Genomic DNA, 24101 nt, shown 5'->3' on the forward strand with positions numbered 1-24101 from the left:
TCTGCACTAGCACCTGCTAGATCAGTGATGGCAATTATCCCCCTAGCCCTTCCCCATTCAGGAATGAACCTTTCGATCAGGCCAGTTAGACTTCTCAAATATGGTCTCGTAGTCCTCCACTGCCCCATCAGTGATCAGCATGATGGCTTGGTTACAAAGGCCTCCTTGTCCATTCTCTCGGAACTGTAAGGGCAAGGGTGAGAGAAGGAAATGGAAAATCCAACAATACTGTGTTCCCTTTGTTCTTCTCCCTGGCCCCTCTTTGATGCCCCTTACTCCTACTCCATATTCATACTACATAGTGCCTTAACCTGCTTCAGGATCTTGAAGGCTTCATTCAGGGCCTTGCTCACAATCCCCACACCCTTGACCATCAACTCTTCCACAAGCTGCTTGAAATGCTGGCAAAGAAAGAGAGAGATGGAAAAACCACACAAAGTTCAATCAGACAGACCCAAAATGAGACTAGGGTGGGAGGAAGCAACTACCTGCTGTTAGCTTGGGTGATTGGTTAGACCAAACTGGTTTTGAGACTAAGATTTAACCACTGACAAGTTAATTTCACTCAAATAGCTATTTCCCAAATCTATACCACTGCTTTTAAGAATGAGGAGTGAGGGGATGAATGACTCATTACAAATGATTCTCTCAGAAATGACCAGCCAGAGCCAGCATTGACTCAGCCTTTAAGTCTTTTCAGGTCAGTGATAGTCATGACATCTCAAGAGCACGTTCTATAATTATGGCCTATTACTGGGGAAGCCCCTGAGATACCAGAGGGTTCAATACCAGGGTGGGAGGTCCTGGAACAATGGAATCTGTTGCTGTGCCCATACTTGGAATCTTTCTAGAAGCTTGGCTGCCCTGCTAGAGCTCATGTTCCTATTTCACCACTTTGGGAATACGACTAGGGGAGATGTATCTGATTCAACAAGACTCCATGCCTGTCTTCACAGAGTGTACAATCCAGGAGGTCAACTAGTGTTCTTACAAATTGACTAATTATTCTAATTAAAAACAGACTGGTGAAATCAGCCTTCTTTTCTTCTCCCCTGAAGAAGCATTCGCTCTGGGTAAGTGGGCAGTTAGACTGCCAACAAACAGTGCTACATATATTTACGTAGAATCATTGTCATATGAGAATAAATTCAAATTCAAGAGAGAAGCAGATTCTCCTCTAATCCAGCGTCAAAGAGAAGCCATTTGTCTTGGTGTGGACACTGAGAGCAACCAAGCATGCAAAAACAGCTCCCTTGTGTCAGTAGCTTCACTATCTTGTCCCTGACCCCATTTGTGTTGCAATGCCTACCCTTTCTGCCACATTCCTTACAGCTGAAACAGCAAGCAGTCCCATCTGGTAGGGTGGAGTTGTAAGAAATAGTTATCCTCAAGAGGAGTCCAGCTACTGGCCTTATCCAATCAAAGGCTACCACCTCCCCTATTCCTACTCTGTGATCCCCCCAGAAACAGCCTTGTCCGATCCTAAAGCACCTTATGTCCAATTCACCTCCTGCCTAAATTGAAACTCATGTAAACTTTGTCCTTTTTTGTCTTTGGAAAGTCTCTTGATTGTGTGTGTGGGGTTTCCTTGATGGCAAACTCAATAAACCCTTGTTGTTTCCCAAATTCGTGGGTTTGGTTATGGTTTTAGATTTGGGTTCTGATTCTGGTTAAGGTTTGTGATGGCCAACAATTTTACTCACGACACTTACCTCTCGATTGTCTCTGTCAGCCTGGACGAGAATCCCTTTAAAACAAGGTTCCACATAATGAACATAATCATTGTACTGTAGCCAGTAGGAGGGAAAAATATAGGGAAGAGGGAGAGAATGAAACAGGGTCAGTTTAGATAGTCAATCTCCATTGGAGTTAAGAAGGCAGCCTGCAAGGTCAGACTCACCCAAGTAGCCTGTTTACTCTAGTGCCATGACCAGGAGGAGTAGCCTACACTTGTCAAACTTGGTTAGGATGGCACATGTGAGCCATAAACATTCTATCTCTACTGTTCTGACATCATGGAGATTTGCCCTGATATGGAGGTTGTCCCACCTTGACAGAACTGAGAAAAGTAACTTCTGCTGAGTGTATTCACTTGCTTCATTGCAGTGACTCTTGAGGAGGCAAGGTATGGTAAATAGATGGCTGGTCTTGGAATCAGAAAGACCTAAGTTCAAATCCTTACTTGGTCACCATGTAACATTAGGGCCAATTATTTAACCTCTCAATGTTCTTAGAAATGCTCTAAGATAATAAATTGCAGATGACTTGTTAATCTACAACAATGGAGAAAATTCTCTACACTAATGAAATTACATAGCTGGACTAAAAGGAAAAAAACCCAACAAATTACTTGAGGAGCATTTAAAATTAATGCTAAAGTTCTTTTCAATTAGCAAACATCATTAAGAGCTAGAAGAGCCTTGGGGTCATCTAGTTCAGTGGTATTAAACTAACAAATGAATGGGGCCACTAAACCATACATAGGGATCCCTGAGTCACATATTTACTTAGAAAACCATATATTTACATTATCTATGTGCAATTGCATTTTACCTCTCTTATCTCACCTATCTAAATGTATCCCAATTGCATTTTAATCTGGTTCTGCTTCTATCTTGCCCTCATGCTTGATGCCTCTGATCTAGTCCAACATTTTTCAGATGTGGAAACTGAGGCTAGAAATTTGCCTAAAGACACACCAATAATAATTAGCTAGGTTAAGTTACAAACTTCAGTCCTCTGACTTGAAATCCAGAGCTCTTTTCACCATACCATAACCTCTAGGTATTTTATGTGCAATATTCCAGCTATAACTATGTGGGCTAATGTATAGTCAGCAGCATGTGACCTCCCTGTTTCTGCTTCTGCCTAGTCTTGAGGATAGAACCTTCAGACAGGTCCCCCTTAGCACACTTACTTGCTATTCCTCAAAGCCTGGAGATGCTGCTTTAGTTGGCTAAAGTGGCCCTGGTATAGCATAGGAGATGGCTTCTCATTCCCTTCCTACCTCCCTAGTCCTCAATCTGTGCTTTTACTCATTGCTACAGGCTTGGAGAATATCTTTGTTTATCAACTAGGGGAAAGAATGTGAATTAACTTCTTCTTATACGATAAAAAATTCAGTTCTTGGAGTTACTTTGGTATTTTTAATCTACTTTTGGTTGGAGTCAGAAAAGGAGAGATATTCAGATATAGTACAACAGGACAGCATTGATTTTGACTGAAATCAGCAAGGATAATATGAAGAATGCATGCTTCACTCATATGCTGCATGTTCAAGCAGAAGAAGGCTAGGGATGGGATTGAATCTCTGTGATAGGAGGATTGTGTTCATTCATTTCTAGTGAATGGCAGACACCCGCTGAGAGAATCCCTTCCACTACTACATTCACAGAAGAAGGGATACAGTATGGTCATGAGAGGCAGGACTTAAGAATGATAGGAGGCAGGAAGAGGTGAGGACTGAGGAGAATATGAAGGTGTGTGTGGTCGTCCTTCGTTACCGAAGAAGACCATGCCATCAGAGACATGATGACATGACTTGCACTTGACTTTGTTTTGAGTGAGTGAGGGCTGGAGAATATGATAGAATTGGGTGATCTATCCATGTTCTATCAGTCATTCATGCTAATCTTGAGCTGAGCAGTAGAAAGATTTTGAAGTCAGCACAATCTGATTTTGGCTCTCTCTTCCCTCACTAAATAAATACCCAATGTTTCCATGTTACTAATAATAGCTATTACTAGCATCTTTCTAATTAGTACTTAGTTATTAGTATCCAACTAACCCTAATACCTATTATTAGTATTACAGAAACACAGGCATTTAATGAGTCAATTTAAAGAGTACTTTCTTCATCCCCCTTTTCTGAGGCTTCATGGTTAAGTGACTTGTGACTTGTCCAGAGTCACACAGCTAGTCAGGGTCTGAGTCTGGATTTGAACTCAGGTCCTCCTTTCTCCATGGCCTATGCACCATCCATTGTACCACCCAGCTGCCTTCACTATTGCCCTTTGAAGGAGGTGGGACATAATGCTCCTGAGCTTCCTAGTAGTGTCCTACCTGGGCCTGACTTCCTCCCTTAGAAGTTCCCTCTCTAAATATTTCTACTCCCCATCTCACTCCCACTCCTACTGTTTATCCCTTGCTTCCACTTGCTGACACAAATAATACTGAACAATGGTATCCATGAGTTAACGTCTTGTCCCTCCTGGGCAATATATTTGTGTTTCCTCAGGAGTCTTTCGAAGGTTGCTTTTTCTTAAAGAATAGAATCTTGGTGCTTCAGACATAGTGGTGAGCTGGCACTTCCAGTGACCTCTGTTAAAGGGCTGGCCATCTACATGTGAGTCTCACTAGGTCCCAATCCTGTCCCCCATTCCTTTGCACACTTATCACAAATGCTTTGTAACTCCTTTTCCATTCTTTCCTTTTTTCTTTCTCCATGAATGAAGGTCCTCAGTTATGAGATCACTGGGGAGCTCTAGAATACAGACATCTTTGAGTTCTGGCCTCCTCTATGCTCCTTATCCTAGGGTGGTGAGACCAGATAAATGATAAAGGAAACAGAGGTAGGGGTGGAAATTGTTTTACAAGTGGGAGTCAAGAATCCTTCCAAATCAGGAATATAAGGTGTCACTCTAGAACACAAGGGAACTGGGAGTGAGCTAGGGTATATTGTAGAGGGTATCAGGAAACATGCTAGAATAAATGGGCTCATATATGGTCTAGATATTTTAGAATAGGTAGGACTGGACTGTTCTAGAGTCATTGAGTAAGGTCATTGCTCTAGAATAAAAGAATATAATCACCGCAATGATATTGACAAAGTCGTTCTCCCCCAGCGTGTCCAAGATGGTAGAGATGGTGTGCTTGGCAATGGCTATCTGCAGCCCCTTCATACTACCACTCACATCCACCAGAATCACAATGTCCTTGGGAGAAGTGGCAGCTTGGATATACCTTTGGAAAGAAAGCAAAAGGAGGAAGAGGGGAGAAGATAGAGGAAGAGATACAGGTGGGGAAACCAGAGCTATATGAATAAGCTGAAAATGGGCTATGAAATTGTCCTTGCTCAGATTCTGTCCTGGTCCACAGCACATCTGGGTCAGATACTGAGCAGCTGTACCAGAAGTCCTGCTCCAGAAGCACCAGCATGGACATCCTAGCTTAGACTCATTGTGGGAATGTGGGAATGTGCTGAGTCAATTGGTCTAGAAAATGGTAGAAAGAACAAATCGAAGGGACAGTCCTGGTTCTGTCTAGTTCAGACTGGTTAGAATCCTATTGGGACTCCCATATACACAGTATGGTGAGGGAAGATTTTTTAGAATAAAAATTGCTAATTCTATTTGTCTATGGTTAGGACTAAAATCATGGCCCAAGGATTCTAGCCTAAGAATCCTGTCTGTTCCTTTGAGCCTCAACCTCAAAACCTCATCACAAGGCATACAAAAGGGGAAAGAAGTGAGCCACATACTGGAATGATTCAGGGTCTGGATAGGAAGATTCCAAGGTAGACAATGTAGGTAGAGGATTTTGGGCTGAGAACAAACAGTGTGAGTGAGAAGAGGCTACAGCTAGAAGAATCTCATTGATAAAAGGAGGCAGCTAGACAGGAACTCTGCCTCCCTCTCTTGTTTCCTAACTCAGTCACCATTCTAATCTAAGCTCTTTAAGAGCAGGGAGCCTCATGAATGTTGCTTTTGTCTTTGAGTCCCTAGAGCACAACTGACGGTAGTTACTTAATAAATGCTTGTTGACTGGCTAACCAAGGAAGAAGTTCAAGTTCCAAGACAATTAGGGAAAAGTGAGAAGGGGGATAAAGATGTCTCCCAGGAAACAAACTCTTACCATCCTCGGTTCCGGCAATCGAAGGTGATGACTCCACTTTCATCAGGGGCCCACTTTATACCTGGAGAGAAGAGAACGGGGACTGTTTCATCTGCTCAGAGAAGACTCAGAACCAAAGCTCACATAATGATTCATATCTGTGATTTCCTTTACTAAACAATCATCAGACTCATATCAGGACAGAGCCCTTGAATGGCAGTGATCTACTGGTGGTAGCCCTGTGGAGAACAACAATGAGGAAGAAAAAATGAAGACTTCTTCCTTCATTGCTGACTTCTCCTTCTTCCAATCACCAGTCACAGAATCCTGCATGGCCCATCACATGATAAGCAGAGAATTACAAAAGGGGATACCCCAAATTTTGGAGCCAGGGCATTTATTTCTGCTCAAGTCATAGGCAGATTTCAAGTATGAACTTAAGATAGACTCCCCTAATCATAGGATCTAAAAGTTAGAAGGGACTTCAATGACTATCTAGTACAATTCATACATAAAAGGAATGTATACTATGATATACCTGATAAGTGGCCATCCAGCCTCTGCATGAAGAACTTCATTCCACTGGTGAACGGCTCTAATTGTTAGAAAATGTTTCTTTATATCAAATCTAAATCTGCTTATTTGTGCCTTCTACTTTTTGCTTCTTTTCTTTCCTTTTGGGGCAAAATAAAAAAGTCTAATTTTTCTTTCACATGATGCCTCTTCTAGTACTTGAGGTAACTATCATGTCCCTCAAATCTTCTGTATTTCAAGCGAAACATCTCCAGTTTCTTCGTACAACACAAGCTTAACATTCTTTACCATTTTGGTTGCCCTCCTTCTTAAAATGTGGTACTCAAAGCTGATCACAATGCTCTAGATAGGATCTGGGCACTGTGGAACTATCACTGTTCTAACCCAAGATCAAATTAACTTTTTTGGCTGCTGAATCAATCTGTTGATTCATAATAAGCCTGTAGTACTTTAGTACTCCTCTATCTTTTTCAAATGAACTTTTACTTAGCTATGTCTCTTCTATTTTATCATTTTTAAATTGATTTTTTGATTCCACTTGTAAGATTTTGCATTTATTTCTACTAAATTTCATCTTATTAAAATTTGTTCCAATATTCTAGCCTGTCAAGGTCTCTTTGGATCTTGACTCTATCATCCAATATAATGTATCTCCCTCCTAGCTCTGTAGCTTCTGAAAATCTGATAAATATTCCATCTGTGCATTCTCCAAGACAAGATAGAAATATCAAACTTCATAGGTGAAAGCACAGATCTCTGGGGAGTTCCATAGGAGACCTCCTTCCTGGCTGCCATTGAATCATTTTAATGACTGTTTTTTAAAGTCTTTTCAATCAGTTCCAAGTCTTCACCACCATTCTATCACCTAGCAAACATTTCTTATTTTTTTTCCATGAGAAGAGTATGAATGCATTGTTACAATCTAGGTAAACCATGCATCATTAACTTAATCTGCCAGTGTAGTAATACTGTCAAAAAGAGAGATGAGGTTAGTCTGACATGACTTGTTCTTGGAGCAGAAAGACTTTCTACGTTGCCTTCTCTAGATATTCACTAAGCATCCCTTTAAGAATATATTCCTGCTAGGAACTGAAGTTAAACTCACTTGCAGTTCAGAAACTCTATTCCATTCTTTTTTTAAATTGGAGCAACATTTTCCCAAAATGATGCTAATATCTGCTTTAAAATTATAGGCCTCAATTATTTGGCATGGGACCTGTGATTTTACCAGTGTAGGGAGCTTCTAGTGCAGAATTTTCTCTACTAATGCAAATTATTTTTATCAGTTTACAGTTTTTGAGAATTGCCTGGAAATATTGAGAAGTTTTGACTCATCCAAGGTCAATCACATATCAGTATCTGTCAAAAGCAGGACTTGAACACATATCTTCCTGACTCTGAGGCTAGCTATCCATTATACCGGGGCAGTCAAGTGGTGCAATGGATAGAGTGCTGGGCCTAAAGTCAGGAAGACTCACTTTCCTGAGTTAGAATCTGGCCTTAGACACTTGCTATCTGTGTGACCCTGGGCAAATCATTTAACTCTGTTTGTCTCAGTTTCCTCATCTGTAAAATGAAGTGGAGAAGGAAATGGCAAATCACTTTCTTTGCCAAGAAAACCCCAAATGGGGTCATGAAGAGTTGGATACAACCTAAATGACTGAACAACAAAAATTCCATATACTGTGCTGCCTCTCTCTAAGAAAATGAAACTTAACAGAAATGAATATAATTAGGATTAAAAATTTAAACAAATAAAGCACAAAGGAGAACTGACTTAACAGGAGTCATTGTGGAAAAGACTTCGGAGTTTTAGTTGACCAAAAGTTCAATTTGGTTATGATTACTCTTTCCAAAGTCACCAATGATTAAATTGGTGATTTTTTTTCTCGATGCTCATTCTTATTAACCTTTTTGCAGTATCTGTCACCACCGATCAACTTTTCCTCCTGGACAGTATCTCCTCTATTTCCTGACACTCATAGAGGAACAGACCTTAGAGGTCATGTAGTTTTATTTTACAATCAGTAAAAAATGAAATGACTTATCCAAAGTCACACAGGTAGCAGTTGGCAAGGCTTGGGGTTGAATTAAGGACCTGTAACTCCAGACCCAGTACTGTGCCATGCTAGTGCTCCTCTTTTTCATCTTCTCTTAAATGCCTGACTGCCCCTTCTCAGAATCCTTTGTTGGATCATAACCAGAGTGTGCCTCCTAACTATGGGTGGACCCCAAGGCTCTGTCTTGGGTCTTCTTTCTTTAGTGACCTCATCAGCTTCTATGAATTGTTATTACTTTTATGCAAATCAATAACCCAGTCCTAGTCTTTCTCCTGAGATCCATTCTCACATGACCAACTGCCTGGTGGAAATTTCAAGCTAGAAGTCCTATAGGCATCTCAAACCTTATGTTATGATTATTATAACTCATTTTGTTTCCCCTCAAATTCACTACTTTTCTAAACTGTCCTATTACTGTTGAGGGTCCCATCATCCTCCCAGTTACCCAGGTCCCCAGCTTCAGTGTCATCCTCCTCCTCACTCTCTCTCCTCTTCATGTTCAATCAATTATCTAATCTTTTCATGTTTATCTCCATAGTATCTCTTGGAGATGCCCCCTTCTCTCCTCTCACAACCACTATTGATGGCTTACTTGGGCCCCAGCCCTAAGATCACCTCTCTGGAAGCCTCCTAATTTCTTAGTAGGTGCCTGTCCTGTGAGAAAGCTTTGTCTTGCTGTAGAACACATTGTCTTACCAGAACAAACAAGGGGTGCCTGTCCCAAGGATTTTTGTGCATAGCTGGCTCAAGGACTCTTCCTCATGCCAGATCCTCAAGGTCCATGCTTCTGATAACTCCCTCAATGTCTGGTTTACTTCCTACGCTTTCCCATCCATAGCTCTGAAAGACACCTGGACCTACAGATTACCTAATTAGTATCTCTGGCATTCCTTTCCCATGCCCCTTTTCCATATAAACCATAGCACTATTCTCTGTCTCTTCCAGGTTCCCATAAGAACTCTTGCCCACTTTGCTAAAGTATTACAGTAAACTTTTTGCTAAAGTTTACTAAGAGAAGACTTAAGTGTGTGAATTCATTCCAGGCAACTCTGCTTTCACATTCTTGGCATGCCAGCATCCCCAAAACCTCTTCACTACCACAGTTTAGGATTTTCTATAAATTCTAATGGTTCCCTGTTACTTGTAGGATCATATCCTTATCCCTGTCTTTCCAGCTGTACTTACCACTCTCCTTCACATTTTCTATAGCCCAGCCTTACAGGCCTAATTTCTGTTCCTCACACACGAACCTCTATCTCCTTTTTTATGTCTTTGAACTTGCTGTTCCTCATACCTGAAATTCCATCTGTCTATGCCTCTGCCTCATGAAAGACTTCGTTTTCTTTTAAGACTCAGCGCAAGCAATACCTGCTGTGGGAAGAGTTTTCTGGTCCCTCTTGACCTACATCTGCTACCATTTTCCATTCCATGACTATGTTGTATAAGAATTGGCATCTTTTTTTATATCAATGTGTGTTGTGTCCTCCAATAAAATGGAATATCTTTGAGGGAAGGAGTTGTTATATTTTTGTCTTTGTGTCTCCAGTACTTAAAATAGTGCCTGCTACTTATTAGGTACTTATAAAAGGCTAATTGAATGATCGATCCATTCTGTGGTTACTGAAAAAGTTAATGCCTTCTTGGTCTGGATTAATAAAGATGTTGTGTCCTGATTAAGGGGTTACAGACTCATGATACTTTGCCTTTGTCAGACCTTTCAAAATTGTATTGAGTTCTGGCACTACATTTTTAAGAGGAACATTTATGAACTGAACTGAGGACAGAGGAGGGGAGTGAGGATGATGAAGGGTCTGGAAGTCATTCCATGTGAGTAATGGTCATAAGGACATGAGATCATAGATTCAGAGATGGAAGGGACTTGAGAGGCTATCCAGTCTAACCTCCTACCTACATCTTATAGACGAGGAAACTGAGGACTAGAATGATTAAGTGACTTGTCTGAAGTTACTCAGGTAAGGACTTGGGGAAGACATGACCTTTGTCTGACAGGTTGATAAGAATTCAGTTCTCAGCTCCAAAAGGGTAAATTTTTCTATCTATTCAGAAAATGAAGTGGGATGCCTTATAAAGTACTAAGTTTCTCAGTCAGTAGAAATGTTCAAAATGAGGCTTGAAGGCTCCTTTATTGACTAGGAAGTTGGATTAGATTTCTAAAGTTCCTTTTAACTTTTAAAAGTCTATTGACTAGTCTGTTCAAGTTTAACATAAAATAAACCAAGACGTGGGCAATTCCCACTTTTGGCTCTAGTCCTTTAAAATTGGGGACAAGTTTCTATACCTTAATAGGCAAAGAGATGTTAAAATAAAAAATATGGAGGGGGGTGACAATGCTTTAAAGGGAGTAAAGAGAGGAAGTATTATCTTCTTAAATGGCAATATTTTTAGAAGAGGTACGTACTCATTCATTTACTTTGAATAAATACTATGTTGCTTTTTGCTCTCTATCTTTAGCATTTATATATCTCTTTAATGTTTGCAAAGCATTTTACAAATATCCTGTTTTATTATTAAAACAAATCAAGGGGGTAAGTGCTATTATTTCCATTTTACAGATGGGGAAACTGAGGTAGCCAGCAGTTAGGTAACTTGCCCAAGTTCACAGAGCTAAGAAGTGTCTGAAGATGGATTTGAATTCAGGTCTGTCTGACTCCAGGCTTGCTATCTCTTCAGTGCTGTTGTCTGGTGTTATTATTTAGCATTTCTTGTACTTCCATCTTGGCTCTTCAACTAGATTCTAAAGTTTTTGAGGGTGGGAATTGTATCACATTTTACCTTATATTTCCCATAGGGTTCTACATCTTACAAAAGTTGACATTTACCTAGTTCTTTAAGGTTTACAAAATACTTTAAGAATGTTATCTCACTTCAGCTTCACAATAGCTATGTGAGGTAGGCACTATAGGCACCACTGCTGTTGTTCAGTCATTTCTGATTCCTTGTAACCCCATTTGGGGTTTTCTTGGTAAAAATATTGGAATGATTTTCCATTTTCTTCTCTGGCTAATTTTACAGATAAGAAAACTGACTTGCCTTGGTTACACAACTAGTTAGTGTCTTAAGCCAGGTTTGAACTCAGGAAGTCTTCCTGACTCCAGGTCTCACACTCTGTCCACTGCACCACCTAGCTGCCCACAGGTACTATTACCATCATTTTATAAAGCAGGAAAGAGATTTAGAGACGAGGAGTAATACACGACTAGTCATTTGTCACTATGGCCACGTGACTAATTAGGAACTTAGAACTTTTGTGGTTCCAGCATCCTTTCTATTACTCCACAACACTTAAGAAATTCCATTGGCCGAGTGCTGTACTTTGTTTCAAGATGAACATATGCATTGGTGTCAGAAGGCTAGATATGGAATAAGAAAGAATTGGCTTTGAATCCTACTACTAACATTCATAAGATGTGGAATCATGAGCAAAGTACTTCATCTGAGTCTAAGCTGTCTCCCTTGTAACACTTATTTCCACTTAGCAGAGTTAGGGGTGTGGTGCCTGTGAGCTTAGAAATCCATGTAAAATTTTTTGACCCTCCCTTTATACCAGAGAAGAAGTGTGAGTTATTATGGTATTAAAAGTTAAAATATGTTGATATTATACAATACTATATGTATATTTTATGCATATTTATTTTCTGAGTTCCTGAACTTTTTTCTGTGTCTCATCTGCAGCTTCCACAAAACTCCCCAAAAATTCCCATTTAATTTCTTATGCTGACCCATGTATATTGAAATTGCAAAGGGAAAAGTCACTATGTGGAAGAGATAACTGTAATACAGCTGTGTGTGTTTATAGTATCTACTTCACAGGGCTATTGTAAGGATCCCATGGTGTAATGTAGGCAAAAGATTTTGTTAGCTTGAAAGTGTCATTTAAATGTCAATTATTGTTATTGATGCATGTGGGTACCTCAGCACTGGGCAATGTTTTTTGTTTAGGTTTTGGCCTGGCTTAGGTACGTCTGAATGCCAGGGGTTTGTCTTTGCTGCTCATGCTCCCAGGACCTCAGAGGGGACTCTCTCCAGAGAAGTATACATCTAGAAAGCACATTTCCACACCCTCTCCCTGCCTCATCATTTTTATACCTGGATAGAGCCTGAAGAATCCAGATGAGCTGCCAAAATACTGCCAGGTCAGTGTTGGATCTCTTTGGAAATTCTCCACAAAAACAGGGTTTAAGGCTTCTGACATGTAGACTCCATTCAAAATATCTGGATCTGAGGGGCAAGATAGAGAGGGGGCCATGGGACCCCAGGATACACTTCAGGGGTCAGATCTGACATAGGATAATTAAGCACATATGAGCAACCAATCAATCAACAATTATTCAGTGGGTATTATTTATCAGAAAACGAAAAATGAAACAATCCTTTCTCTGAAAGAGAACACAGAACCGTTTCCTCTAATACATTTGGCCCATAGCCCCTGGAAGAACACTCGATCCCCATCAAGCTATACTCTGCCTTGCTTTGATTACATCTGGAGGGTGTGTTCATTTCTGAGCACCATGATTTAAGAAGGAGAGAGCCTGGAGCAGGGGAGCAGCATGGGAACAGCATCTTTAAAAGCATGATGTAGACTGGGTTTAGGATCTGGGTGGTTTAACCTGGAGAACAGAAGACTTAGGGAAAGAGGAGGACGTAGTAGTTGTCTTACAGTATCTGAAGGGCTTACATAGGGAAGGTGAATTAGAGTTGTTCTCTTTGGTCACAGAACCAAGAGCAAGGGGTTGAGATTGAAAAGTCAAATTTAGACTTGATGTCAGAAAAATCTTCTGATAATGAGAGTTGTCCAAAAGTGAAATGACCTTCCTTGAGAAGCAGCATTTCCCCCTCCCTAGAGGTCTTCAAGCAAACCACTGTTCTGGTAAGGGACAGAGGGGACTCATGTTCAGGTACATTGCTGAGATTCTATGGCTGTCGCTGATCCTTGATAGTGGTGAGAGGATTTTTCAAGTGGAAAAAGGAAAGATTAGTTATTGTTCCTGAAGGATTTTCTTCCCTTTCTCTGAGCTGATTTTTTTGGGCCACCCAAACTCAGAAAGTCACTCTTACTGAGTCAAAAGATGAAGAGGGTTTTCTCAGCCTCATCAAACATAGAGTAATCTAGGCTCAAGGTGGGTAGAACAGAAGAGAAAATTCATTTCCAGTCTTAGCCTTAAAATAGTACAAAACCTTTTTAATTTTCCAAATCTATCTTAGGACAATGGGACAAATTTTTATTTTTTTAAACCAGTGTGGGAGTGAGGTAGGGAAGTAATGAGATTAATGTAAGTTTGTTGTTGTTCAGTCATGTCCAACTCTTCATGATCCCATTTACAGTTTTCTTGGTAAAGATACTAGAGTGGTTTGCCATTTCCAGCTCATTTTACACATGAGGAGACTGAGGCAAACAGGGTTAAGTGACTTGCCCAGAGTCATGTAGCTAGTAAGTGTCTGAGGCTGGATTTGAACTATGGGTCTTCCTGATTTTAGGTCTGATGCTCTATTTAATGTGCCACCTAGCTGTCTAACAGAAGTTTAGAGATTTGCAAACCTTAACGTACTATATAAATGTGAGTTAGTATGTCAATATTTTTTACCCACTTTTTGATGGAGTTCAGATAGAGTCTGTTGGAAAGACAATCTCTTGCTATAACTTTTTTATATTTGTGACCCCTGTGTGACCATAGGAGAAACAGAAGTCTAGGGAGCTTCAGGGGTCTGTATGTGATCAAGGACAATTTTCTAGACCTAGAGGAAAGAAGGCCTTACGACCATTGGGGATCTGGCTCACAAGCTCTTGAAATCCTTGATATTTTTAATCCTCGGATCTTATTAGTGATCTTACCTGAGCTATCCAGCTTTCTAGGACTCAGTTTTCTTTCAAATCACATAAAGGGTTTGGACTCTAAGGCCTCTGAAGGACTTGTTACTTTTTGTTCTTGGACACTGTGGGTGCACATACAATGTTCATTAGACACCCTAGGCTTCAGTTTCAGTTAGAGTCCATGGAGGGGTTTCTAGTGAAAATGCTTCTCATTTTCAATGCCCAAGCTCCACTTAATGGCTGGCTTAGAGAGATTATCAATAGTAACAGTTTCTTTTTCCCTCCGAGCTTGATTTAGTTATATTTTTTCTTTTGCCCCTTAAAAGGGCTATTCCCTGACTACTTCTTAAAGAGACCTATTCATTCAATGGAGGTTACCTCCCTCTAAGTGAGTACCTGAAAAGGCCAAGGACCCTCACTGCATGCTGGGCCATCTCCAGTCATCCTGATGAATATCTGTATCCAGATGGCTCAGGAGGAGAAAGTGAGGCTGGTGACCTGCACAGCCCTCCCTCACTCAAAACAAAGTCCAGTGCAAGTCATGTCATCATTTCTCTGATGTCATGGTCTTCTTTGGGAATGAAGGATGAACATAACGACTCTTTTATATTGATGATCTGTGGACCATTGCACTGGTGGATAAAATTACTATTTTGGTAACTGAATAAGAGTTATGATATAAGTTCATCTTCTGGAGACTTGCTGAAAGCACAACTTCAGTAGTAAAGAGACTAACAGATAACATGCATATTATCATATTTCCACAAGGTTTTTATTTTTCTACTAGATCTCTATATTTAGATACCATATTTAGTTATGCTACATTTAGACACTATATACTAAATTTAGATATATACTATATTTAGATACTATAACAAATACTCATAATTTCTAAAACAAACACTCATAATTTCTAAACTTGTAGTTTAGAAATTATGAGTATTTGTTATGGCATTTAGAGCTAGGGCATTTTTATGACTCATTGTTACGTCTGGTAGGCAGTGGCTTTGTCTCTAATGATGCTCCAGTGGCAGTATATCTTGGGGTTTTTGTCTGTAGCACGAGGCTTGACTGTCTATTAGTTTATAAAGGACAGAGAGCTTCTGGTGCTTAATTCTAGAAACCCGGACATGTCTTCCCAGGTATCTGGTAGATGCTAAATGCTTGTTTCCTCCATTTCATTGCATAATTTTTATCAAATAATAAGCTCAGGCTCCTTAAGAATAATATTTCTATAATTTCTGGTGACTATTATTATCGATAAGACAAATAGGAGGATCCATCTCTTAAAAATTAGAATGAAAAAGACACCCAACCTTGGTTACATGAAAGGAATTCTAGTGAAGAGAATTGGAGAAGAGATTATTCACAAAAATTTGATAACTTTGCATTAATTAACTCAATCACTCATTAATTAATTAATTATTTATTTCAGGCTACCTTTGTTGTAGACGTTGGTGGGCAGCTGCACGTTACTGATGGAAGTATTCACCAACAGATTGTTGAAGTGTTCATTGAGATCCAGAATAAATTCATCCCCAAGTTCCACATAATTACCATCTTCGTCTTTTTCGTTGATGAGGACTGAGTTGTAGTAGTTAAACTAGACATGTCGGGAAATGAGAGAGGCAGAGATAGAAGAGATAGAAATGCCCAGTGTGAAAGAATGGAAGAGAAATGACATAGATCAGAGGATTCAAAAATGACAAAATGAAGTGGACAATTCGGATCAGATGATTAACGGCCAAATTTTATTTGTCATATTTATTTTATTTTAAATACTCAGGATTGTAACCAAGTGCATTTATTTGAAGAGGGGGTGGCTCAGAAAGGAAGACGAGCAAGAAGGAAAGGATTTTGACATGAATTACCTAGATGACCTTAATTTTCCACTTTGCTTAATACATGTAGACATAGCCAGAGACAGAGACAGAGTCAGACACAGTTTCATGAAGTGATAAACAAAGATAAAGAGTACATCAGTACTATCAGTTTCTCCTCAAGTGACGTGGTTCATAAGAGGTATAATTTTTCACTTTTTAAGAAATAGGCCTTATCCTATTTGGGAATGACCTGCACTCTCTGCCTCAGGTAGGACAATGGCCATAAACCCTTAACTGATGAAAACTTCTCTCTCTGGTGACCCAGACAGCAGTCCTTTTACCTTCTTATTCCCCTACCTCCACCCACTAGAGTGGGTAGACTCTCATCAGAGGAGCTCAAAGTGCTCCTAGGGAGAAGGCTATAGCCTGAGTCAGGGTTAAGTTTAGATCTTTCTGAGACTATCCTCCCCCAGCAATTAGCCCTGGCATTCCTGGGATTTGTCCCCCTATCCCTCACTTACTAGGGATCAGAGCCAAAGGATAGAGAACCTAGAGCCAAAGTACGTGGTGGTATATATTTTAAAATTATTTACACTGAGCTAATGTAGGTTCAGGAAAAAACCTCACAGGCAAAAACCCTAACAACAGTATATTTAGAAATCACCCTGTGTCTAAACCTACTGCACAGACACTTGGCAGGTACCTAGGATCACATTAGCCATACTTTTGGCAGAGCTTTGGACACAGAGTAGATAGTGAGGCCACAGCAATCCATGGGGTTTGGAGCTCTTGTCCCTCCAACTCTCTGAACACCCCCAATCTGTCTGTTGGAGAAATTGCATGGAAAATAGGGGGACTTACCACCAGGGAAGCATTGTACTCATGGTTGAGGTCAGCCTCCTCAGCTGCATCGACGAGTCTCTAAGGCACACAAAGATACAAGACATAGTGACAAAGAACTGGTGTTTGGACAAACTCTTACATAATTGGTTATAATCTCATTGTCCTCTGACCTAGTTATGTGGGTGGAATAGTCAAGAAGGATGTTGATATGCTAGAGATTGTTCAGAGGCAGGGGACCATGATATTTATAAAGGACCTCGAGAGGTGCCATATAAGGGTTGGCTTGCCTTAACATGTAGACTTAATGGGGATATGATAGCTGTCTTCAAGTATTTGAAGGACTGCTGTAAAAGAATAGTTTCTTTTATTGGACCCAGAAGGCAGAACTAGGGGCAATGGATGATTAAAGAAAGGAAGGAAATAAATATTTAATTTAATACTTACTATGTTCCAGGCATTGTACCAAACACTCTACAAATATTATCTCATTCTATCCTCACACCAAGCCTGGGAGGTAGAGGCTATTATTTCCCCCATTTTATAATTAAAGAAACTGAGGAAAACAGAGGTTAAGTGATTTGCCCAGGGTCATACAGGTAGGAAGTGTCTGAAGCTGGTTTTGAACTCAGGTCTTCTTGACTCCAGGTCCAGTGCTCTATCCACTGAGCTATCTATGAACCTGTGGGGTTTTTTTTCTTTATAATTGTTCAGTTTGTTGTGGGGGGGGGGGGGGGAGGTTTGAGGAGGAAGAGACAGCAAATGCATAAAAAAATAAATGAAGAAATAAAAAGATAGTTGTAGACCAAATAACTTCATCCTAAAGACTTAATAGGTCAAAGAATGAATCATAGAAGCACTAAATAATTTCATTAAAGAGAATAACAATAATGAGACAATATACCAAAATTTGGGGGATACAGTTAGAGCAGTTCTTCAGGAGAATTTTATATCTCTAGATGCTGTCTTCAACAAAAGAGAAAAAGAACAAATCAATGATTGGGCATGCAACTAAAATAATCAATAATTTAAGAAATCTCAATTACGTACTAAAATAAAAATCCTGAAATCAAGGAAGAAATTAACAAAATTGAAAACAAAGCTCCTTTGAATTAGTAAATTGGGAGTAGTTTAAAAACAGCAACAGCAACAAATAACAACAGAGAGAAACAATTAGCTAATTTGATTTACAAGAAGAAAGAAGAAAACCAGATCACCAGTATCAAAATGAAAAAGGTAAACTTAAATGAAAAAATGAAACAAATGATTAGAAACTATTTTCTCCAATTATATGCCAACAACTTAATTGAAATGAATGAATATATACAAAAATATAAAATGCCCAGGTTAATAGAAAAATAAATTGAACATGCCATAAATGATCTCTGAAAGAAAATCCCTTGGACCAGATGGATTTACAAGTGAATTCTATCAAACATTGAAATAACAATTCCAATATATACAAATTGTTTGAAAAAAATAGGAAAAGAAGGGGTTCTACCAAATTCTTTTTTTTAATTAAATTTATTTATTTAACTTTTAACATTCATTTTCACAAAATTTTGGGTTACAAATTTTCTCCCCTTTTATCCCCTCCCCCCCCCAAACACCAAGCATTCTAATTGCCCCTATGACCAATCTGCTCTCTCTTCTATCATCCCTCTCTGCCCTTGTCTCCGTCTTCTCTTTTGTCCTGTAGGGCCAGATAGCTTTCTATACCCCTTTACCTGTATTTCTTATTTCCTAGTGGCGAGAACATTACTCGACAGTTGATCTTAACACTTTGAGTTCCAACTTCTTTACCTCCCTCCCTCTCCACCCCTTCCCTTTGGAAGGGGTGCAATTCAATATAGGCCAAATCTGCGTAGTTTTGCAAATAACTTCCATAATAGTTGTGTTGTATAGGACTAACTATATTTCCCTCCATCCTATCCTGTCCCCCATTACTTCTATTCTCTTTTGATCCTATCCCTCCCCATGAGTGTCGACCTCGAATTGCACTCTCCTCCCCATGCCCTCCCTTCTATCATCCCCCCCCACACTGCTTGTCCCCTTATCCCCCACTTTCCTGTATTGTGAGATAGGTTTTCCTACCAAAAGGAGTGTGCATTTTATTCTTTCCTTTAGTGGAATGTGATGAGAGTAGACTTCACGTTTTTCTCTCACCTCCCCTCATTATCCCTCCACTAATGAGTCTTTTGCTTGCCTCTTTTATGAGAGATAATTTGCCCCATTCAATTTCTCCCTTTCTCCTCCCAATATATTTCTCTCTCACTGCTTGATTTCATTTTTTTTTTTAAGATATGATCCCTTCCTCTTCAATTCACTCTGTGCACTCTGTCTCTATGTATGTGTGCGTGTGTGCATGTGTGTGTGTGTGTGTGTGTGTGTGTGTGTAATCCCACCCACTACCCAGATACTGAAAAGTTTCAAGAGTTACAAATATTGTTTTTCCATATAGGAATGTAAACAGTTCAGCTTTAGTAAGTCCCTTATGACTTCTCTTTGCTGTTCACCTTTTCATGGTTCTCTTCATTCTTGTGTTTGAAAGTCAAATTTTCTTTTCAGCTCTGTTCTTTTCATCAAGAATACTTGAAAATCCTCTATTTCATTGAAAGACCAATTTTTCCCCTGAAGTATTATACTCAGTTTTGCTGGGTAGGTGATTCTTGATTTTAGTCCTAGTTCCTTTGACTTCTGGAATATCCTATTCCATGCCCTTCGATCCCTTAATGTAGAGGCTGCTAGAGCTTGTGTTATCCTGATTGTATTTCCACAATACTTGAATTGTTTCTTTCTAGCTGCTTGCAATATTTTCTCCTTGACCTGGGAACTCTGGAATTTGGCCACAATGTTCCTAGGAGTTTCTCTTTTTGGATCTCTTTCAGGCAGTGTTCTGTGGATTCCTTGAATATTTATTTTGCCCTCTGGTTCTAGAATCTCAGGGCAGTTTTCCTTGATAATTTCATGAAAGATGATGTCTAGGCTCTTCTTTTGATCATGGCTTTCAGGTAGTCCCAAAATTTTTAAATTGTCTCTCCTGGATCTATTTTCCAGGTCAGTTGTTTTTCCAATGAGATATTTCACATTATCTTCCATTTTTCCATTCTTCTGTCTTTGTTCTGTGATTTCTTGGTTTTGCATAAAGTCATTAGCCTCCATCTGTGCCATTCTAATTTTGAAAGCACTATTTTCTTCAGTGAGCTTTTGAATCTCCTTTTCCATTTGGCTAATTCTGCTTTTGAAAGCATTCTTCTCCTCATTGGCTTTTTGAACCTCTTTTGCCAATTGAGTTAGGCTAGTTTTCAAGGTGTTAATTTCTTCAACATTTTTTTGGGTCTCCTTTAGCAGGGAGCTGATCTGCTGTTCATGCTTTGACTTCATGTCTCTCATTTCTCTTCCCAGCTTTTCCTCTACCTCTCCAACTTGATTTTCAAAATTCTTTTTGAGCTCTTCCATGGCCTGAGCCCATTGGGTGTGCTGGGACACAGAAGCCTTGATTTCTGTGTCTTTGCCTGATGGTAAGCATTGTTCTTCCTCATCAGAAAGGAAGGGAGGAAATGCCTGTTCTCCAAGAAAATAACCTTCTATAGTCTTATTTCTTTTCCCTTTTCTGGGCATTTTCCCAGCCAGTGACTTGACCTCTGAATATTCTCCTCACACCCACCTTGCCTCCTGATCCTCCCAGCCAGCGTTTGGGGTCTGAGATTCAAATGCTGCTTCCAGCCTTAGGGCTTTTGGCGGGGGCAGGGCTGCTATTCAGTGTGAGATTAAGTTCAGGTGGTCAGGTAGGGGCAGGGCCGCCTCTCAGGCTCAGTTCCCTCAGGGCGTTTATGCACAGACCTTCCACAATGGATCCAGGCTCCCGCCTGCTTGGGGAGCCCTGGTCTGCAGCCGCCTCTCAGCTTCTACCTCCTGGGGGGGCCTGAATTATGGGGGCACCCCACTCCCCTCTCGACCCGCCAAAGAGACTCTCTCACCGCCCCCGTCACCTGTGGGTGGAGGGACTTGTGTGGCTGCTGGAGATCCCATCCCTGAAGCCTGCTCAGATCTTTTCCTCTTGGTGCCGTGGCCCTGGCAGGGCTGCACTCAGCTCCCAGTCCCAGCGCCCAGTCCGCAGCGCGAAGGACCCCCCGCGAGAGGTTTGCAGGTCTCTCCGGAACAGAAATCTCCCTCGCTCCAATATTCCGTGGCCTCTGGGCGCAGAATTCGCCATGAGTTACTTCCCTGTAGCCGTTCTATGGGTTGTGGGTTCGGAGCTATGTGTATGTGCATCTTTCTACTCCGCCATCTTGGCTCCGCCCCCCCCAAATTCTTTATATGATATAAGTATGACCTTGATACTTAAAGCAAGGAAACTTAGACAGAAATAGAAAACTGCAGCCCAATATCCTTAATGAATATTGATGCAAACATTTAAAATAAAACATTAGCAAAAGAATCTGTAGCCACAAATCATAAAGATTAGTTTGTATTTTTGCCAGAAACAGGGTTAGTTCTATATTAGGAACAGTATCAACATAATATACCCTTGTTATTAAATAACAGGAATAACAAAAATCATGTGATTTTTTCAGTCGATGCTGAAAAAGCTGTTTTAAAAAAAATAGAAATCACAGGAATAAAATCTCTCTATTGACACATAGTATCTATTTAAAATTTGGAACCAGCATTATACGTAAACTAGAGGCCTTACCAATAAAAATTAGATCAAGGTAAAGCAAGAATGTATATTATTACTTATAATTCTATATAGTTCTAGTAATACTAGTTATTATATCAGTAAGAAAAGAAAAAGAGGAAGAATAAAGGGTCAAGAATCTCAATGGAAGAAATGGAAAAAAGTCAAAAGGAAATGGATCTATCTCCAAATGGAGGCATGATTTGAGTATTTAAGTCACACCATAAGCAAATTAGAGGAACAAGGTAGAAATTACCTTTTGGATCTAGAAATAGGGGAAGAGACTACGACCAAATAAGAGAGAGGAACACATAAGATAAAATGAACAATTTTGGTTACATAAAAATGAAAAAAAAATTTGCACAAACAAAACCAATGAAATTAAAATCAGAGGGGAAACACTGGGGGAAAAATCTTTGCGATAAATTTCATTGATAAAAGTGTCATTTCCAAGATATCTAAGGAATTGTTTCAAGTGTATTAGAAAAGATCTATTCCCCAAGTCATAAATGGTTAAAGAATATAAAATCACTTCTCAAAGGAAGATACCCAAGCTATTCACAGTTGTATGAAAAAAGCTCTAATTCACCATTAACTAGAGAAATGCAAATTAAAGCAACTTTGAGGTTCTGCTTTACTTCTGTCAGATTGGCAAAGACTGGCAAAAAGAAAAAAAAAAGGAAAATGACAATTGTAGGAGTGGCTGTAGGAAAACTTTCCCATTCATGTAGTATTTATTGGTGGAGTTGTGAATTGGTTTGGCCATTCTGGAAAGGAATTTGGAGCTGTTCCTCCCCAAATGACTAAACTGTACATACCCTTTGACCCAGCAATACTGCTATTAAGCCTATACTTCAAAGAGATCAAAGAAATAGTAAAAGGGCCCACATGTATAAAAATATTTATGTGGTGGCAAAGAAACATTAGGGGAATATAATCTATCTGTTCTACCATTGATCTCATTATTAATCTTGGTGCAGAACTGTGTACTAAACATATCTTGGCTTGTCTCTATCAGGTTCTATTCTCTGAATGCCTCCATGTTGGGTCTGAGTCATGCCCTATTGGTTGTCCATGCTCTTCTATATTTGACCATACAGGCAGCTAGGTGGTGCAGTGGATGGAGCACCAGTGCAGGAATCAGGAGGACCTGAGTTCAAATCTCACCTCAGACACTTGACACTCACTAGCTGTGTGACCTTGGACAAGTCACTTAAGCCTCATCCTGGGTCATTTCCACTCATCCTGATGAATATCTAGTCACTGGATTCATATGGCTCTGGAGGAGAAGTGAGACTGGTGACCTGCACAGCCCTCTCTAACTCAAAACAAAGTCAAGTGCAAGTCGTGTCATCATTTCTGTGATGATGAAGGATGAACACACATATTTGACTATTGTCTTACTCTACCCTGAGGGTGGAGGCTACATCTACATAGTTTAGTTTGTACAATACCTAGTATGGGGCTCCAGGGAGACACTTAAATGAATATTATGCATTTGGATACTCTGAGGCCCAGGGGGATCTACAGCTCTTATGCATCTTGACCGATTTGGTCTGAACACAAATTCATAAACATAATTCATGTGCCCTGCCACCCCTTCCCCTCTGCTGTTGTCTAGAAACACTTAGGAGTTCATGAAAAGAAAGAGTTTTTGGTGGAAGAGAACTTTTTACCAATTTTTTTGTTACTTTGCATTCATTCATTCATTCATTTATCCAATCAGCATCTATTGTACATTATAGACAGTGAATGTGAGGTTATGCCATTGGAAGCCTTGCTGATACCCCAGGGTAACCTACAGCACAGAAGTCATCCCTTTGTCTTCTATATCCTTTAATAGTGTGAGGAGAGCAGAGAAAAAAGCTAGGGAGCACTAAGGGAATGGTATTAGGTCCGGCATTCTACATTAGTTTCATGAAGGGACAAGAAGAGGAGGAGGAGGATGGGAGCTGAAGGCAGAGGGGACAGATTTCCACCCAGATTTTATTCAGTATTACCTTCACAGCCTCTACTTTCCTTCGTAGCATGCTTTCCATCTCCTCAGAGAATTTCTTCACAAGCTCCAAGCCATCCACCTCCTTAATCTTCAGACTGGACTCTACATCCTTGTACTTCTATCCAGAGGAAAGTCAAGAAGATGGTTGGGATACAAAAATTCTTATGGCAGATGGTGGCCCAATGGATAGAGTGTTGGGCCTGAAGTCAAGGAAGACCAGTTCAAATCCAGACATTTACTATCTGTGTGACCTTGGGCAAGTAATTTAATTATTGTTCATCTTGGTTTCCTCAACTGTAAAATGGGGTTAAAAAGCACTTACTTTGTAGGGTTGTTGTTAAGGTCAAATCAGATATTTGTGAAAAAAAAAAAAAAGCACAGCACAGTGCCTGGAAAAATAGTAAATATAAATGCTCATCCCCAGCCATCACCATTTTATATTTTGTGGGAATACTGCCTTAATTGGGGGGGGCCTGCATTCCAACTAGGAGCACTCACCTTG

The 24101-nt window shown here is 40.0% G+C and overlaps 1 protein-coding gene across 1 annotated transcript in view; it reads right to left on the reverse strand.

Annotated features, from left to right (window-relative positions):
• The window catches only part of CACNA2D4 (calcium voltage-gated channel auxiliary subunit alpha2delta 4), a 165078-nt gene that overhangs the window by 132074 nt on the left and 8903 nt on the right, over positions 1-24101 (reverse strand). Inside the window, exons 3-11 of the mRNA XM_072654129.1 lie at positions 23601-23717; positions 16941-17000; positions 15697-15859; positions 12534-12665; positions 5854-5914; positions 4812-4962; positions 1713-1787; positions 312-401; positions 70-183 (exon numbers count right to left, since the gene is read on the reverse strand). Of these exons, the coding sequence (XP_072510230.1) occupies positions 70-183; positions 312-401; positions 1713-1787; positions 4812-4962; positions 5854-5914; positions 12534-12665; positions 15697-15859; positions 16941-17000; positions 23601-23717 (963 nt within the window). The remainder of the gene's footprint in view (positions 1-69; positions 184-311; positions 402-1712; positions 1788-4811; positions 4963-5853; positions 5915-12533; positions 12666-15696; positions 15860-16940; positions 17001-23600; positions 23718-24101) is intronic.

The sequence above is a fragment of the Notamacropus eugenii genome, chromosome 3 (genome assembly GCF_028372415.1).
Source record: "Notamacropus eugenii isolate mMacEug1 chromosome 3, mMacEug1.pri_v2, whole genome shotgun sequence".
Lineage (NCBI taxonomy): Eukaryota > Metazoa > Chordata > Mammalia > Diprotodontia > Macropodidae > Notamacropus > Notamacropus eugenii.